The sequence below is a fragment of the Malurus melanocephalus genome, unplaced genomic scaffold, assembly GCF_030028575.1.
Source record: "Malurus melanocephalus ecotype Western Australia unplaced genomic scaffold, MMel_1.1 scaffold_94, whole genome shotgun sequence".
Classification (NCBI taxonomy): Eukaryota; Metazoa; Chordata; class Aves; order Passeriformes; family Maluridae; genus Malurus; species Malurus melanocephalus.
Window position 1 is genome coordinate 1,269,329 of NW_026623326.1, and position 16,243 is coordinate 1,285,571.

Sequence of the window (16,243 nt, forward strand, 5' to 3'; positions counted from 1 at the left end):
ACTTTCTGTGGTGTGGTTTTTTTCTTCCTCTTTTGCCTAATTATTTTAGAGTTGTCAGAAATATCTGATTGATTTATTTATTTATCCTCTAAGTAATCCTACAACACAGTGCCAAAACTGAAAACTCACTGATTAATCATGGAGACAAAATGCTCACTAATTTGTCTGGTGTCACAGTCAGTTAGGCTGGGAAAAAAAAAAAAAAAGAAAACCAACTGAACATGAATAGCTACCAGCCAAGAAATAAGCACAGGGAACGGATGAGAAAACAGCCAGTACTCGCTTATTAGATAGATATCAAGTTCACATTTTCRAGTTTAGCCCCTTGGGAACTGGATGACTGACTGCAGTGGGAGAGTCCCCTAAAATGGTTTGATTTTCACAACCAGCTGCATAACCATCCATCCCACTGAATTCCTCAAACGAAACACAGATCTCRCTCCTGCCTTTGAGAGGCACAAGTTTGAGGACACAGAACAACTAGGTCAAGTTACTAAAACACCTCAGCAAGCACATCCTCAAAAAATTCCCCAATATTTCAAGYGTGGAATAATATTTAACTGGCCATTTTACAGGTGAACACTTGATCCACATGGAGCTTGATTCTGCCCTACTTCTCTCCCTTGGCAAAAATGTTAAAAGGAAAGTTTCTAAAACAATAGAGAATTCATTGATCTAGCTGTTCAATTTACAATACTAAATAAAGCTTGAATTTCTGGAAATGATTCTTACTGGTAACTCAAATTAAATTGGTGTTTCAAAACTAAAGACCAAAAAAATACGTATTTCAGGTAAAGCAAGAAAGGAAAAGATTATTACATTTTCTTTCCTGGTTCTTCATTTAACGAGGCTAAATATTTAAGAGTGACTTGAACTTTAATTAGAGAGAATCAGCTTAAAATTAAATGTTGTAGGAACCTCTTTAAGTTAAGCAAATTAAATGATTCACTTCAAACACTCCCATTTCATACTAAGGATTCTTCAAGCAGAATTGCCAAAAATGGAATTGTTATGGAGAAAGGTCTCTGGGATTATTTTAGGAAAAAAATCCTCAAACACAGCTTCTTAAAAACTGGTCACTTATCACAGGAGATCTTTCTTCTTTGCACTGGAAGGCTTTGTCAGGATGTAGAGCAAATTTACCTCTAGGTTGTGGCTGTGCCCAGAAGTTTTCCTGCCTCTGCCCTAAAGCATCCCTATTTCAATCACTCACCAAGGAGTGTTTCCAGGCAGAGGAGGTGATGGCACTCACAGGGTCACGCTGCCCACCCCGCTTTGGCTTGGGAGGGAAATTTCCCCCTGGGTTTTGGTTAATGTGCTTTCACCCCTTCCAGTTTCATGGGCATGTTCGGTTCATTGAAAAATCTGCACTTAGAGTTATTTCCTTCCCCTTGAACAAGACTTGAGCACTAATGACACATTGGTCTTTTTTCCCTGTCCACAGCTGGCAAATAATTCAGTGTCTTCAGGACTCGGATGCTTTGCTCCAGTTAAAGCCCTTGGCTCCATGTGAGGCTGCTCCCATCAACTGCAATGGTCTGTGTTACACAGAAATACTTATACAAATATACACCCAAAGGAAAAAGAAAGGCTGATAAAGATGAGGTGCTTGCCATTTAGGAGAATGGAAGTAAAGGGATAGGAAGAGAAACAACCAGTTCCTGGAGTTAAGAATATAAATCCCCCTCTTGACTGCTTATGGCTGAAGCAATGCCAGAAGTTTTCCAGGGCGCTGTGCAGAAAAGGCTGGGAATTGTCAGCAGGGATGAAAATGGCAAAAGTGGTGAAGGCTACAGGAATTGGACAGATAGAAGTTCACAGCAGTTCAAGAACAGCTCCATAATCATGATGATAAAGAAGCTCTTGTTAAGGCCAAAATTCCTTTCCTCTGGAAGGGACCATAAGGCAGGAGATCAGTCTTATCACAGAGCAGTACTAATGGGCTGCTGCATATAGGACCTCATGCAAATTTTATTCAGTCTCATTTCAAATATCCCTGATCCTGGTGTTTTTCTCATTCCCCCAGRAGGCTGTATTACTCTGCCATCAGATTGCAAAAGCAAAGGTAATAGCATTTAATAATTGCTCTGAGACTAAGACAGTCCTCTCTCGGACTTCAGGAGCATTAACCCAAACTTGGCCGAATCAACTCCTTTGAAGACTCTGCTCTTTTGTCTTTTCGACAGGAGATTATTAAAAAAGCCTTATTTTTTATGGCAGGTCAGGTGACTCAATCTACACTGACATCCTCAGTGGGAGTAGATGTGCAGGAGGAAGAAAAGAGGGAATGTTATATTACTGCATCTGTCCCTGTGGCCCCTAAGGCTTACTGTTTTATGGGGGATATTTTATGAATATCTATTGTGCTAAAAGCTCACATGACTGCCATCTCTCTGCTTGACTTCTAAATTAACTAAGCCCTTTTCTCTGAAGATTAAAAATGATTCYTTAAATAGAAAGATAAAGTGTTTGTCAAAGACATGACAAACTGACTGCTATACCATAACACTTCAAATCAAGAACTATTAGAAATAATAATTCTAACTTCGAGAACATTGGCTGCAATTATTAACATATTGTAAATATGCAAAGGAAAGTGGAATAGATTTTATATGCTTTTAACTTTTCATTTAACTCCAAAAATAAGACAGTAGAGGGGCTGATGAGCTTCATGACCTTCTTAATGGCAATGTGGGTGGGAAGCATGAATTCCACCCTTAAAAGCTTCACTMTCAACACCAGCAAAGATCTTAAGGGCAAAAATGACAAACTAATTATTCTTGCCCTTTTTTCATCCCTGGAACAAAGTCAAAATAGGACTTAAATGATGTTAGAGCAGAAATTGAAATGGCTTGGGACATAGGGACAAAATGAGCTTTGGAAGAGTTAAAGCCAACTTGCAGAACTTCACAGAGAGAGTGACCATGGAAAACAGAAAGGGAGAGTGACAGGTGGAGAGTGGATGTTGTTAAAAACAAACCTGTTTTGGCCCTGCCACAAAACTAATTATTCACATCTATTTCCAGCACTGTTGTACATTCTTCTTTGTCCCTGTGGTCAAAAAGACAAGGCTATGAAGATAGATGCTGCCAGGTGTAAATGTAGAAGCAAAACTGAAGGACTTCAAAGCACTCAAGCCAAAAATAACACAATTTCTGTTTCCAGAGTCCAGAAAGAATTAAGCCTGATAGGAAGGACATTTAACAAGCATCTAAGTGCAGAACAACAGACTGGCAGAAAACCAGGTTATGAAACAGATTAAATGATGAGTGTGTCTGCTACAGCTGGAACACAGACTAATGAGCTCTGAAAAGGAAAGCTGAAGTGCTCCTTTTCTGCAGCCCACCCCACTTGATAAATAGACTTTAATTCCACTGCACTGGTCACAGATGGTGAAACCCTCTATTTTCTTCAACTCARAATGATTTTGTAGACAGTCCTCAGCTGGCAGACCAGACTGGACAATGCCATGAATTTATCTGGCCCATCAGATTTAACTCTATAGAATGTAAGAGGTTGCTTTGGTTAAAACAGGCTTTCTCCACCTTACTTTTAATTAACTTCTGGCTCTGATTTCACACCTCTGAAAAGTGCAGGTTGCTCACACTTTCCAGTTTTCTGTGAACTCTAAATCCAAATTTGTCCAGTCCAAAGGTCACATTTTCAAGTGAAATGATTTCTGGTTCTGAGCCTCATTTGTGAACAGTAACCAGAACTTGCAAAGCAGACGCAAAAATATGCAGTCCTAGAAATGCTCTGAATCAGTTCCTGGCTCTGTAATCACTGCCCTTCCATGTCTACACTCCAAACGATGATAAGCACAACAAACTTCTCCAGAAACTACTGTCAAACAGCCTTCTAATCAGATGCAGACAGACCAAATCCAGGCCTAACAAGCCTTAATTGAAATTGCCCATTGGCGCTGGTCAGAGCTGCTCACCCTCTCCAAAACCCAGCCCCAAAGCTGCTGACCTGCATCCTTTTGACATTTAAGCTGACYGTCTGCCTGAGGAGGCTTTGGAAGTTATTCTGGTAAGTGCCACAAATCCACCTGTGCAATGCTCCCATGAACATCAGAGGAAATGTTTCTGTGWATAAAGGRGAATTGTATCTTTATTTCTGTAGGMTTAGTTTAGTCCCACTCCAAACCAGTCTGACACATTTTAGTAGTGTCTCAATCYAAATGACCTTTCCCATATGAGTAAAATTTGCTCTAGAAAAGGGTACTGAGTGGAGGAAAAATTATCAGTGCAAGACTCCCAAGCAAATATGAAACTATCTGGGTTTCACAATAGCAGYTGCAGATCTGCTGTCGTACCTCAATGATTCTTATCCCTCTTTCAAAGAACCAGTCAAGGATGATTGCAAGTCCTGATCAACCAGAGCAGAAGTTAGGTTAGCAATGAGGATACAAAACTGTGTGAAGCCTCTGACAATCTGAGCAATGTATATTGTACTCCCACTCATTTATGTGACATCCCATAAATCACGTGATTCAGGCAAACCCTCCCTTCAGGTGAGCACCAAAGCAATTACACAGCAGAACTGCTGGACAGGATTCCTCCCCTTGCTGTTTGAGAGCTATCAAACCCAAATTGGCTCTACAAAACCCAGACTACATCAACAATTTCCTCCCAGATCTATAGCAATACATTGAGATTACAGCAGGAAGGATTTTGAGAGTTTCTCCCTGCTTGATTACGAGTTAGATTACTACAAAAGCACTGAAAAAATAGTGGGTCAAATTCTTCTCCATTGGGGGCCCTGTCCAGCTTTGCTGACGTCAGTGTTGCAATTACCAGATTTAGCAGATGATTGTTGGAAAAGAGGATAACAGTGACCTGCAGTTAAATGAAACCTTCAGAAGGAGGGTGAACCCTCGGTGCCTAATTCATGGACTCAAATCCAATTCTCTTTGATAGAGCTGCACTACTGACTGTGGAAAACTTGTCCTGTTGAGCTTTATTTTAAATTTTAATCATTTGTGGTATTTAAGAGGTTGAATTGGCACAGAAACAGCCACAGCATCTGTTCCTCTGAGGCACCTGCTCCCAAATTTTGATTTCCAAGTAGCAAGACCTATTGTAAGGGCAACTTGGAGACATAAATGGAGGAAATGAACTCTATTTACAATGCAAAATGCAAAGAATTGTTTGATTTAGGATAGGGAGAACAGGACAAAGAATTATTTTATGGTTGAATGACCAGGCTTGTAGATGAGTGTTGTTTCATTAGAAAACAAACACCAAGCTGTCAAATATCATGCAGAAGGCTGTGCAGAACTCTGAGCAGCACCACAAGAAATCAGGCAGCATCCACCTCAAAAAGCCTGTTCTTTATTATGTGAGCCATATCTAGGATCCATTTTTATAGCCTTGTCTCACATCTTTAACATCTGCACACTGTAATATTTCCTACACATATCTAATCTCTATTAGACTTTATGTCCATTTTTCACTTTGTAACTAACATCAACTTCATACACAATTTCACTGCAAATTAAATGCTTCATTAGCTGTACTCAGACTCATGAGAGAAGCACTGTCAGACTGAAATCAGTACTGAAATCTGCAGGGCTTCTTCTTTCTGTCCCTAAACTTTCTAATGTTAAACCTTTCCAGCAGTTGAAAAATGGAAGGAAATCTACACAGCACTCAGTAATCCCATTAACCACTCTGCTCATATTTGATTGTAACAACTCAGAGGTAATTTCTGAAGTAAACCTTCCCGAAAGCATGCACCAGTGAATGAGCTAAGCTGTCATAGCAGCCAATGTAAARCAAGTGTGATGGCTGTATGGCAGCCTTCAGATCCAACAGCAGGACATAYCACAGAATATTAGATCTCATAACACAATTGAGGCCTTTTTTTTTTGGAAGCCAGACAGCATCAGGCTCTGTCAAGTCTGATTATAAGACCTCAAAAATGGCCAAYATATTCTGGGCAGCACTTCTGATTTGAGAATGCCAGCATGGTAGTGTTGTACAGGGAATTGGAGGGACATTTTATGATGGAACACRTGTGTCTAACATGAAAAGTTCTGGATGCCTCTTCCCTGGAATTGTTTAAGGCCAGGCTGGATGGAGCTCTGAGAAAGCTGGTCTAGAGAAAGGTGTCCCTGTGTACAACACAGGGTTGGAATGCGATAATTTCGAAGGTCCCTTTTCAGCCAGGCCATTCCATGATTCCATGATTAATAAAACCTCAGGATGCTTGCTGGGATCAACATCGGTGCTCTCTCTCATCAATGAAACACCAAGTGCTCAGTGAGAGCAAGAACAACCAGGGAACAATCCTGATCAGGGAATCAGAGTTGTGCAGAGACAGGGTAATAGTCAACTCCAGAGAAGATAATTGTAAAGGAGAGAAAATTAAACTGTCATCTATCTACTGTGAGTAGCTCATGCAGCACCACAGTTTCAAATTGAAGTGAGGAAATGTGAAGCCAAACATCAAGAAAAATCATAAAACTGTTCTTGAGAATGCCCAGCAAGACTGTGGGATTTGCATCCTTTGAGGTGTTTAAACAAGGGCTAGACAAGTATCTGTCAGCAATGTTGTGGGTACAGCTGGCTCCTGTAGAAAGCAGGGAGATCGACAGCACAAAGCTCTGGGCAGCCTGTGCAGTTTGGAAACTTCCTAAAATCTTTACATCTATCTCATGTAATTCTTATATTATTTMTTCCCTATACATTCTCCTTATACAGGCTTTTAAATATTATTGGTTTGATATTTGCAAAGGATTTTGTGATGCCACTCCAGAATGAAAAGSCCTGAGTAAAATAATTAAAATCTGTTCAGGAAAATCAGGGATTTCACAAGCTTCTTATACAGCCTGATCCTTCCATCTAAGTTTTTTCTTAACTTAGATCTTCTTTCCAGTGAAWTAGGATGATTATTTTTAAACCTGCCCTTTACAGTCATGGAGAATGGTTTATCATTATTTTTGTCCTTATAAACCTTCCTGTATTTGAAGACTTTTGTTTGTAATCAATCTTCTCCCTTCTAGGTTAGAGCAAACACAATACTTCAGCACTTCTTCACAGGTCTCACCATTGAAACTCTGCTAATTTGCAATTTTCTCCACTGGATTATCTCTAACTCATCCACATTCTCCTAAATTATTGTAATCCCAAACTGGATGTGTTTTCTGGATACAAATTTAGTAATGCTGAGCAGGGTGAAAAATGCAAGAGAATAATTTGTCATTGAGAACAGYGCTGTAATTTTGGAAAGTATCAACATTTGCCTTTTTATTGCTGTTTACAACAAACCTCTTTCAGTTTACAGTCAACTACAATCCCCAAATTGGTTTTTCTTTAATAGCATTTTTGTTTTGCTGATGAAAACTGAGACATGGGTATTATTTCCAGAAGTCTAAAATTCATCAATATTTATAAAAGCCCTCTGAAATATATACTGGGAAAAGCAAAGTATTTCTCAGTGGTGTATAAATATTGTTACAGCTATAAATATACCTGTACTCACAAATGCTTTCAAGTCCACTTATTTTTGACCCTTTTGCAATTAAAAACTGGACTGGAGAGAGAGTGGAGAGGAGAAGGCTGGTGTATGGAGACTTGGGGAACGAGCAGCACTAAAGTCTCCATTTCCAGAGAGATGCAATAGTCCTGGACTGATTGCTTTTGTTTAGGAAACAAGAAGACAAGCTGTAAAAAGCAATAAAAACAGAAAGCAGCTCTGCTGTTCTGCTGCCATGCTCTGGCTCTGTTCCTGCTCTGGACACAGGAGGAGCGGGGCAGCCCTGGAGCCGCTCGGTGCCGCAGCATCAGCCCCTGCCCAAGGGGAGCTCCAGGCTCCAGCAGAGGCTGCCAGCTCGCACAGAGGCTCTTGGCCCTCCCAGGCCATTTGTACCTGACCTTCCTCTGCACATTTATCAGTGTTTTTGGGGCAATGGCAGCAGCTAATGGGGGTCAGGATCTGCACTGTGCAGTGTTGGTGTCTCTGGGCCGCTGCCTCCCTTGAGGCTCTGCACGGCAAGGAAGGCCATTGCCGAGAAATGGAAGGGAAAAAGAAGGATTTGAGATGGTCTGGAGAGCAGASCAGTGCATGAGGAAAGGGCAGGGGCTGTTGGGCTGAGTGGGATAAGATGGCACAGTTGCAACCCCACCTGACTTAAGCCAGGGCAGCAGGAGGAAAGTGACTTCTGTTTTCCAGGACATTTTAGATTACTTCTGCATGGAAAAGTGTAGGATAATTTATCTTATTCATGTGCAAGTGCCTGAAAAAACTCCTGTGTGCACAAAGGAAAAACTCAACCTAGAAGCATTGTGGAAAATCTGCTGGACCCAGTGCAAGTTAAGCTCCAAGCCACAAGGAGAAGAAAAGCAGGGACCAAAGGCCTCCCTGTGCCATTGTCCAGGCTGCCATTCTACACAAACCCCACCAGATGGACTGGTGATGTGCCCAGACATGGCAGCACACAGGAATGCTGTGACAAAAGAGGAGGAGGAGGAGGAGAAAAAATGGAATATACAGCTACATTTGATACCAATCCATCTCCTCTAGGACTACTGTTAATATATCCTAAGAATAGAGACAGCTACCAGAGCCAGCATTCACTGGAAAGAAAAATGGCCAAAATAATTCTGTTTTCTATTAAATATAACAGTGCCTTCCCAAAAACGCAATTCAGGGAACTTTAATATTCTCTTTCAGGGAATTGTAAGTAGAGCCACAMAAAAAGCTGTCTCTCTTTTTTCTTTTTCTGAAAATACAGTTGCCTTTAAAATGCAAAATGTTTTACGTTTGTGACAAAACCCAGTGCCCCTCATAACCATCTGTACAATTTCCTACACACAAATGTATTCACGTGTACACATCAATATAATGTAACTGCACATCACTGCAGCATTACCTGGCTCCTGCCCGAGGATTATCTCACAATTGCCCTCATAAATACCTGTTTGGAAATGACAGAGCCAAAGAGCTCCAGGTCTTGAAGAGAAAGGCAATGTTGCACTGCCCGCCTTTGGCATRGTGCTTTGACTAATCCAACCTTACATGTTCACAGCTTCCAAGGAAAAAGSCTACATCTACAAACATGCAAAAGGTCTGGGGGAAAGGTGGGTGATGTGGAACAAAAAGCACATTTTCAAGAGGTTTGAAAGCTGGTGCTGCTTACCAAGATCAATGACATGTCATCCCAGAGGACACTGATAAAAGCCTCTGTAGCTCTGCTCCCCTTCTGTCTCTCTGCATTTTGTATTCCTAAGCAGGCACTTTGCAGCCAGCGTGCACTCTGCATGCATTAAGCACGCACAGCATCCATGTAACAGTGTTAGAGATTACAAAGTACTCTGCAAAGCTGGGTGGTACAGAGAAATGCATATTTAAATTAGAAGTTAACAMAGAGAGAGTTGAGACAGGAGATAGAGAAATTGTTCCTGTGATCTGATCAATAAAATGTCTGTCTAGCAGATATTAAAATGGGGAGGCCGTGGGGAGCAGCATGTTTGCATTTTCATTAATGTAACTCAAACATAACAGATCTGTAAATCTGTAAATAACAGATTTTAMAAAATAATCCATAAGAACAACAAAGTCTAGCTGAAAATAATATATCTGARTCAGGTTTCAGTTGGTTTTCAAGAAACAGTCTAATGCATGCAACATCAGCTTCTCAGAAAAGAGCTTAATACAAGAGGCAGTACAGAGGCAGATTGARTAGAAGAGACTTTCTGAGCTGCTGAATTTTCAAAAAGGTAAAGAGCATTATAGGGAAAGGCTCATGATAAGGAAAAAAAAAAAAAGTAAGTCTTTCCTCCTACAAGTGAGGGGCAGTGAAGGTTTTAGAACTCAGCTTGGTTTTTCAATAAATAATTATGTTTTTCCAACTGAACAACCAGCCAGACATGGCAAACTGTAATTAACACCAAGAAGCATAATACCATTTGGCATGCATACACCTTGTTTCTGAACAGGAGGCTGCAAGAACCCCTTAAAAGCTATTCAAAGAAACTTGTAATTATAATTATGTGCTAGTGTGATTAGTCTCTTCTAATAATGTCATGCCTATTGAGCACACCCTATTGAAAAGCCTGCATAAAAATGCACAGTTCCACCGATCTGTATGCTCATGTCAGAAGCCCTCATTTGGAGAGCTGAGAAATGAAAGAAACATTACTATGGAGATTTAGAAATTTGGTTTAACACTGTAAAATAATATTAAGATTGAATAATATTAGCACCAACTATTAATAAATGCGCCAGCATTTCCTTTTAAAAGATACCATATGCAGTTGCTTATAGCTATGCCTAAATTTTGAAACTGTGGGATTGAATGTTCATGTTCACAAATTCTTTRAATACTTAAAGGCTTTGGTGACCTGCACAGAAATTTGACTATAGACCACAAAGTGGGCAACAAATAGACACTTTGACTGTGCATTAAGGGCCAAATCAGCATAAATAAGGTTATAGAACAATCTGATTATGCATGCTATTATGGAGGTGCTAAATATTTGTACTGTTATTAAAAATAGCCACTAYAATATAATTTCTTTGTTGCAGAAAACAAAGATATCATCTACACCTTTATGCAAAATAAGCCATAAAAGTGCTCTCAGTCCAACTGCATTGGTAATTAGCACTTGTTCATTTTAATTTAGAAAGACTGAAAGGTACAAGAAAGAAATGAAGATGCCTGCTACCTTAGGCCAATTAATCCATGTACTTGAGAAGGTACAAGAGTTAAACAMAGCAGAGAGATCCCTGGGGCCCATGAGCACACACGGGCAGGCAGCTTAGAGAGGAGGACAGAGCCTGGCTGTGACAACCCCAGCCAGAAACCTTTGCAGGTACTGAGCTAAAGGAAATGTATGTCAGATGCCTCTCGAATGCTTGGGGTACTGAGCAGGTTTTGCAGATAATCACGTCTTCTCACACGGCCAGGATGAGTGTTCAGAATGTGGGACAAGTCAGACAAAAGAGCCTTCTTTGTGCCATTCAGCCTCCCTTCCCCTCTCAAACAACCTTGTGCCTCATCTCACAATCACTCACCTCCAGATGTACCGATTATTGTTATTTCTGGAGTCAAAGTAGAATTTTCCACCCCCGTTTGAAAAACGCCCTCGGGGCYGTAAAAACCTTCAGACAAAGCAGGAGGGATATATAACCCTGTATCAAGGAGAAAATAAATTAATGCCCATAAAGCAAGRCATTACCATTCTCTTCATCTCCTTGGAGACCTGGTGACCTCCGAGGTGGTTGTAAAAGGGCCGGTCCACGCCCCAGTGTGGTGGGTTATGGCTGATGGAATTGGCACGCTGCCGGTTCATCTTGGCTATCGTGGCTTTCTCGTCTTTCTGAAATACAAACCAGAGAGAAATGTATAATACAKTTTGAAACATTTACAGTGGTTCTCCAAGCATCCCTCACTTCTGATCTTTCACTCCAAAAACTGGCTTTGCACCTTGAACTCTATGAAGCAGCYGCTGATCAGAAGCAGCCCCAGTCCACCACTTCTTTTTCCTCTCAATTTTTACAACGCTTACCTCTGAGTGGTGCCCATTATTTTACTCCATTACTTGTTCTTAACAATCACTGTAACCTGTGTAAACATGGGGAGCATTCAGAAATAGAGGCATCTATTTTCTTTATTAGCAGATTGAATCAAACTGAATAATTTCAGATAGAAAATTGCACTTCCAAGCTGAGATACTACACAGAGGGTCCTCAAAAAGCAAAAGAACAGTTACATCTGGAARAGAAGCAACACACAGAGTGATTTGGTTGAGGAACAGGAGTCTTGAAGTTCTTTGAAGCTATGGGAATAAAGGATATCTTTCTCCATTGGTACAAGCAAATAATTTTCCACCCTTGCAAGAACACACTCCCAGATATGCTAAGGAGAGCATGTAAATCTTGTAAAAAACTGCATACATGTTAAGGGAAATGTAATTGCAGAGTGTGACAAAATGGGCTTCCTGACKCTAATGATAGCTTCAAACTTGACATGGACTAACTTTCCCGAATTTTGGACAAAGTCTTTGATTTTGCTGTCAAGGCTTTGAATCGTGGCTTTGAAATAGGAGCTTACTCCTGTGAAGCCAGCACAGGATCTGTGGRACAGGTTCCATTTGAGCTCAAAGCCAGTTCCAAGAGCACAGAAGCAAATGGGCTCAACAATAGGCAGATTTGCTCCTTAATCTGAATATAGTCCCTAGCCAAAAAGACAGGCAGGTTTCCACATGGAATGTGTTCTGTGGACAGAACTCCCTCTAGCAAGGGCTGCACTGCAGGCTGGCTCAGGGAGAATCCTGAGATTTACCTGTACTGACTSAGAAGGCAGAGGGGTGGCAATTATTATGTTATATTATATCCTTGCTTAAAACAGACAGACTCTGGAGAGCTTGAAAATTCAGAAGGTAGGGATAGGGATAGTTGTTCATTACTTGAGAGATTAAACTTTTTCAAGAGAATTGCTTCTTCAATGACATTACAGGAAAAAAAAAAGATTTAAGAGTTAATTTTGGATTTCCAGACAAATTAGTTATTTAAAAAGAAAGCTTCCATTGCTTTGAACTCTAGAATTTTGGTTCAAGTGTTATTTGACAATACAAGTAGGTCCAGGCTTTTCTTGCCTGGAGTCTGCATTCCAYACCTATTTATTTTGATTCCCCACTATTCAGTGTAACTTGTACCTCTCAGGAGTTTGCAAAATACCTGRTGTTATCTCCATGGTAACCACAGAGTTAAATGTCAAGTGCTATGCTGCCTTAAATTAGGMTTTTTAAAAGGAAATTTAAAAGGGCTCGCTGAAATTCAGAGCTGGAGAAAGCTGCCTGATTGACAAGCATGGGAAATCATCTTCTCTCTCCTTGAAAGGAAGAGAAGCTCCAAGGGCAATATCTCCACAGAGCTCACAGCTCACCACACGGGCACCAAGCACTCCTGAAGCTGCAGCTTTGGGGACACAGGGCCACTTGTGGCCCTCACCCAGCTGGCCCCRTGAGCAGCAGCAGCTCCAGGCTACAGCAAAGACCTTCTGCACCCAGCCAGGATGGTGAGTGTGGGTTCAGAAGGAAACCCTGTGTGAGCAGACCCTGTCAGCTGCCTGGGATGAGTGCTGGGGKGAACCACAGGCGCTCCACATCGACGCCCCCAGGACAGCAGAGCCTCCCACGTCACCTCTTCCCCACACTGAACCCACCACTGGTTCATCTGCAAGGGCTGAAAATTCCAGCTGACTTTCACATGAGCAATCATGACAGAGCCACTGGATAACCTCCAGGAGAGACAACTTTTATATGTTTCTAAAAATACATTAATGTGATGAAATGCTGATGTCCAGATTTGAGTTGCTTTGAGGTTTTGTTTTTTAAGAGTCACTGCCCTTTATACTCTCTGCCATCATTTGTAGTACTTTCTTGTGTTTTTTTTTTTTTAGTTATGCAAGCCTTTTCATAGTTATGATTCTTTCTTTTATGATGTGAYGCCAGAAAACTGGTAGGAAATAGAGTTTCATTATCTCCAAGCAAATAGATATTGTTTTTCAATAATAGAAGTGACACTGTCAATCTATTTTATTCCAACGTAGGGAAGGGTTTTCAACCAAATGGAACAAAAAAAAAAACCCAGATGTTGAAACTAGTCCAGGGACCCATAAAAGCAAAGCTATTTGGTTACTTTACAAATGCCTTTACATCAACACATGATAAAAGTGATATACAGCAGATTTTCAACCCCATGAGTTAGTAAATTTGGTTAGAATTTGAGAAAAGCCTTAATGCCAAAGTCCATTAAGACAGACTACCCCTCTCAGCCCATGGGTGATCCTTGGACCTGCTGCAAGGACTYACCTATCCAGTGAGTCTGAAGCATCACTCAATCAATTTGAAGGAAATAAAAGACCTCATCCATGTTTATTGACACATCTGGGTTGAGGTAAGGACAGGAAAAATGGGTAAACACATAATTCTGAGATTGTTTCTAACCATGAGGTCAGRTGCCATAAATTTTCCATGGCTTCACAAACTCTGGCAGTATTTCCCCTCCACCTCTTGTAGAAAGTTTCCACCAGATTATGGACTATGTTTCAGCAATACTTCCAATCAGATTAAAACACATATGTACAAGCACAGTGCACTTTTGCTTTTCCACATTACATAATGTGCTACTACATCATCTTGAACAATAGGACTTTGCTGCTAACAGCAATACTCAATAAAGAAAAAATAAAAACTGATGTTTTAAAAACTTGAGAGAACTTATTTTCTTCAAAATCACTTGTGCAGTGGGCGATGAAATTGCAAAGTCTGAAAATGAAGCATTAGATGGGTCACAGCACCTCTGTGGAAATTTATGAGGATGCCTCCTCTGTTTCTTCCTGGCTAAGTGACAGCACAAGGACAACTTGCACACAAGGCTGCCTAAGGCATAACAAGACTGGAAAAGAAGAATAAAGAAAGAGAACTGTTGATACTTTTCAGTCCTACTCATTAAAGGCACTACCAAAAACAGAAGAAGGTGCAAAAGTTTCTGACAGCACTGAGTTTTTCAGATCTTAGGTGGCTAAACTCCAGAAAGCTGTTGTGGGAACTTTTCAAATGTGAGCTCACAAAGAGACTGTAAATCTTATTCCCGAGRGTTTTATTGTGTTCCCACCACCAGTTCCCACATACTGAGCTACAGTAATGCTACAGCAAAACAGTAGAAAAAGCTGGGGGTTTTGTACTTATCAATTGAATCAAGAATGCCTGTTACTTCTTTAGTGTGTGATAGGATTTTCCAACATATTGATCACTATCAGTGCAACAGTGAAATCTGACCATGGATCAGCCTAATCAGATTCAGCTACATATCATTCTTTAAATTGTCTTGAAGTCCTTCTGACATGTGGATGARCATGTTTCTTGTAGTGTTACATGCTCCAAACCACTGCCTTCATAAATCTGCATGAGTAGAACCCTGCTGAGCTCTGATTAAATGTGTTAAATTGAGGAATCATCACATTAGATTGATTGTGTTTTAGGAGAGTCACATGCTCAACATTTAAAGAACCATTTTGTTTCTTCAGCTGGATGGAGTTCCAGGACATTATTTAGAAAAGAATGAGAATTGTTTTTCTAGGAGTTTCAGCCAAAGTTTTGTTGAGCTGTTTTAAGGCCACCATCAACAATCCTTTCTGAAACTGGTGTGTACCTGCTATTGTTAAAAGAAACACCCAAGTGTAATCAACTGAAAGACATTAGAAAAAATAAACATTTTCTCCCTTTGCAGACTTTGTGCACTCAGCACAGCATGTTTGGTCAGCAGTATTGCTCATCTGTTTGCAGGCACATTTTGTTTCTACTTGTGTTCAAAGCATTCCCCCAGAYTTCTGACCATGCTGAGGAGAACAAAACCAGCTGTAAAACATTGTGCTGATAAATCCTATTCACCTTAAGGCCTGTTTCCCACTCCCCCAAACACACACCTTTCCACCCYTCTCAGAGTAAAGCTTTACCCAGTGATTAGAAGCACTGGGAAGAGCAGTTGTGATGGTTCTGCAATTAGTGCAGCACCCRATGTCAGAGAAGAGCAGAGAGGGCAACAACCACCAAGTGACAACTCCTGTACAAACACCAGAAACTTGGGCAGCACAAGAACTGGGAATGAGTAAATGGAGTACTGTAAGAAATTCAGGGAAGTGACAGGATAGCAACAATGACTGGGACAAATGTTCTGAGGAAAGTTCAGAAGGGCAGACACTAAAGTTGTGAAGGTGGAAGTTCAGAGTTATGCAATATGATCACARCAGTCTGCAGGGTAGCTAAAAAAGCCTCGTGCACCCTGAATAAAGCAAAGCCACTCTGTGGAAGGGTAAAGACATTGTACTGAGTGAGTTGTACAGTCCATTGAAATGCCTAGGGGTTAAGTCTGGGAATCACTAAGATATGAGCAACAGTTTTARTAATTCTAGCTGATAAATTGCTGTTTATCTGGAAATACAGACTTTCAGGTAAAGAATGAAGCTGGTAAGGAAGAAAGACAAAGATCTCCTTGGAGAATTCCTGTGTTTCTTCCATGCTAAYGTATTAAGTCCATTAGAAACACACATCCAAATGATTGTGAAAATTAACTGGATAAGAACTGAACCCTGTGTAAATCACGCCATGCCATGTGAGGATAACAGAAACTTAAAATTCTTCATTACTGTAGAAGTAAAGGAACAGATTGTTTCTCTCTAGGTAATCACTACTGCCACAGTGGAGGCAAAAGGGAAGAACACTCATAAGTA

The 16,243-nt window shown here is 40.6% G+C and overlaps 1 protein-coding gene across 1 annotated transcript in view; it reads right to left on the reverse strand.

Annotated features, from left to right (window-relative positions):
* ADCY5 (adenylate cyclase 5) overlaps window positions 1-16,243 on the reverse strand; it is a 199,400-nt gene that overhangs the window by 30,196 nt on the left and 152,961 nt on the right. Inside the window, exon 8 of the mRNA XM_057368570.1 lies at window positions 11,187-11,327. Within this exon, the coding sequence (XP_057224553.1) occupies window positions 11,187-11,327 (141 nt within the window). The remainder of the gene's footprint in view (window positions 1-11,186; window positions 11,328-16,243) is intronic.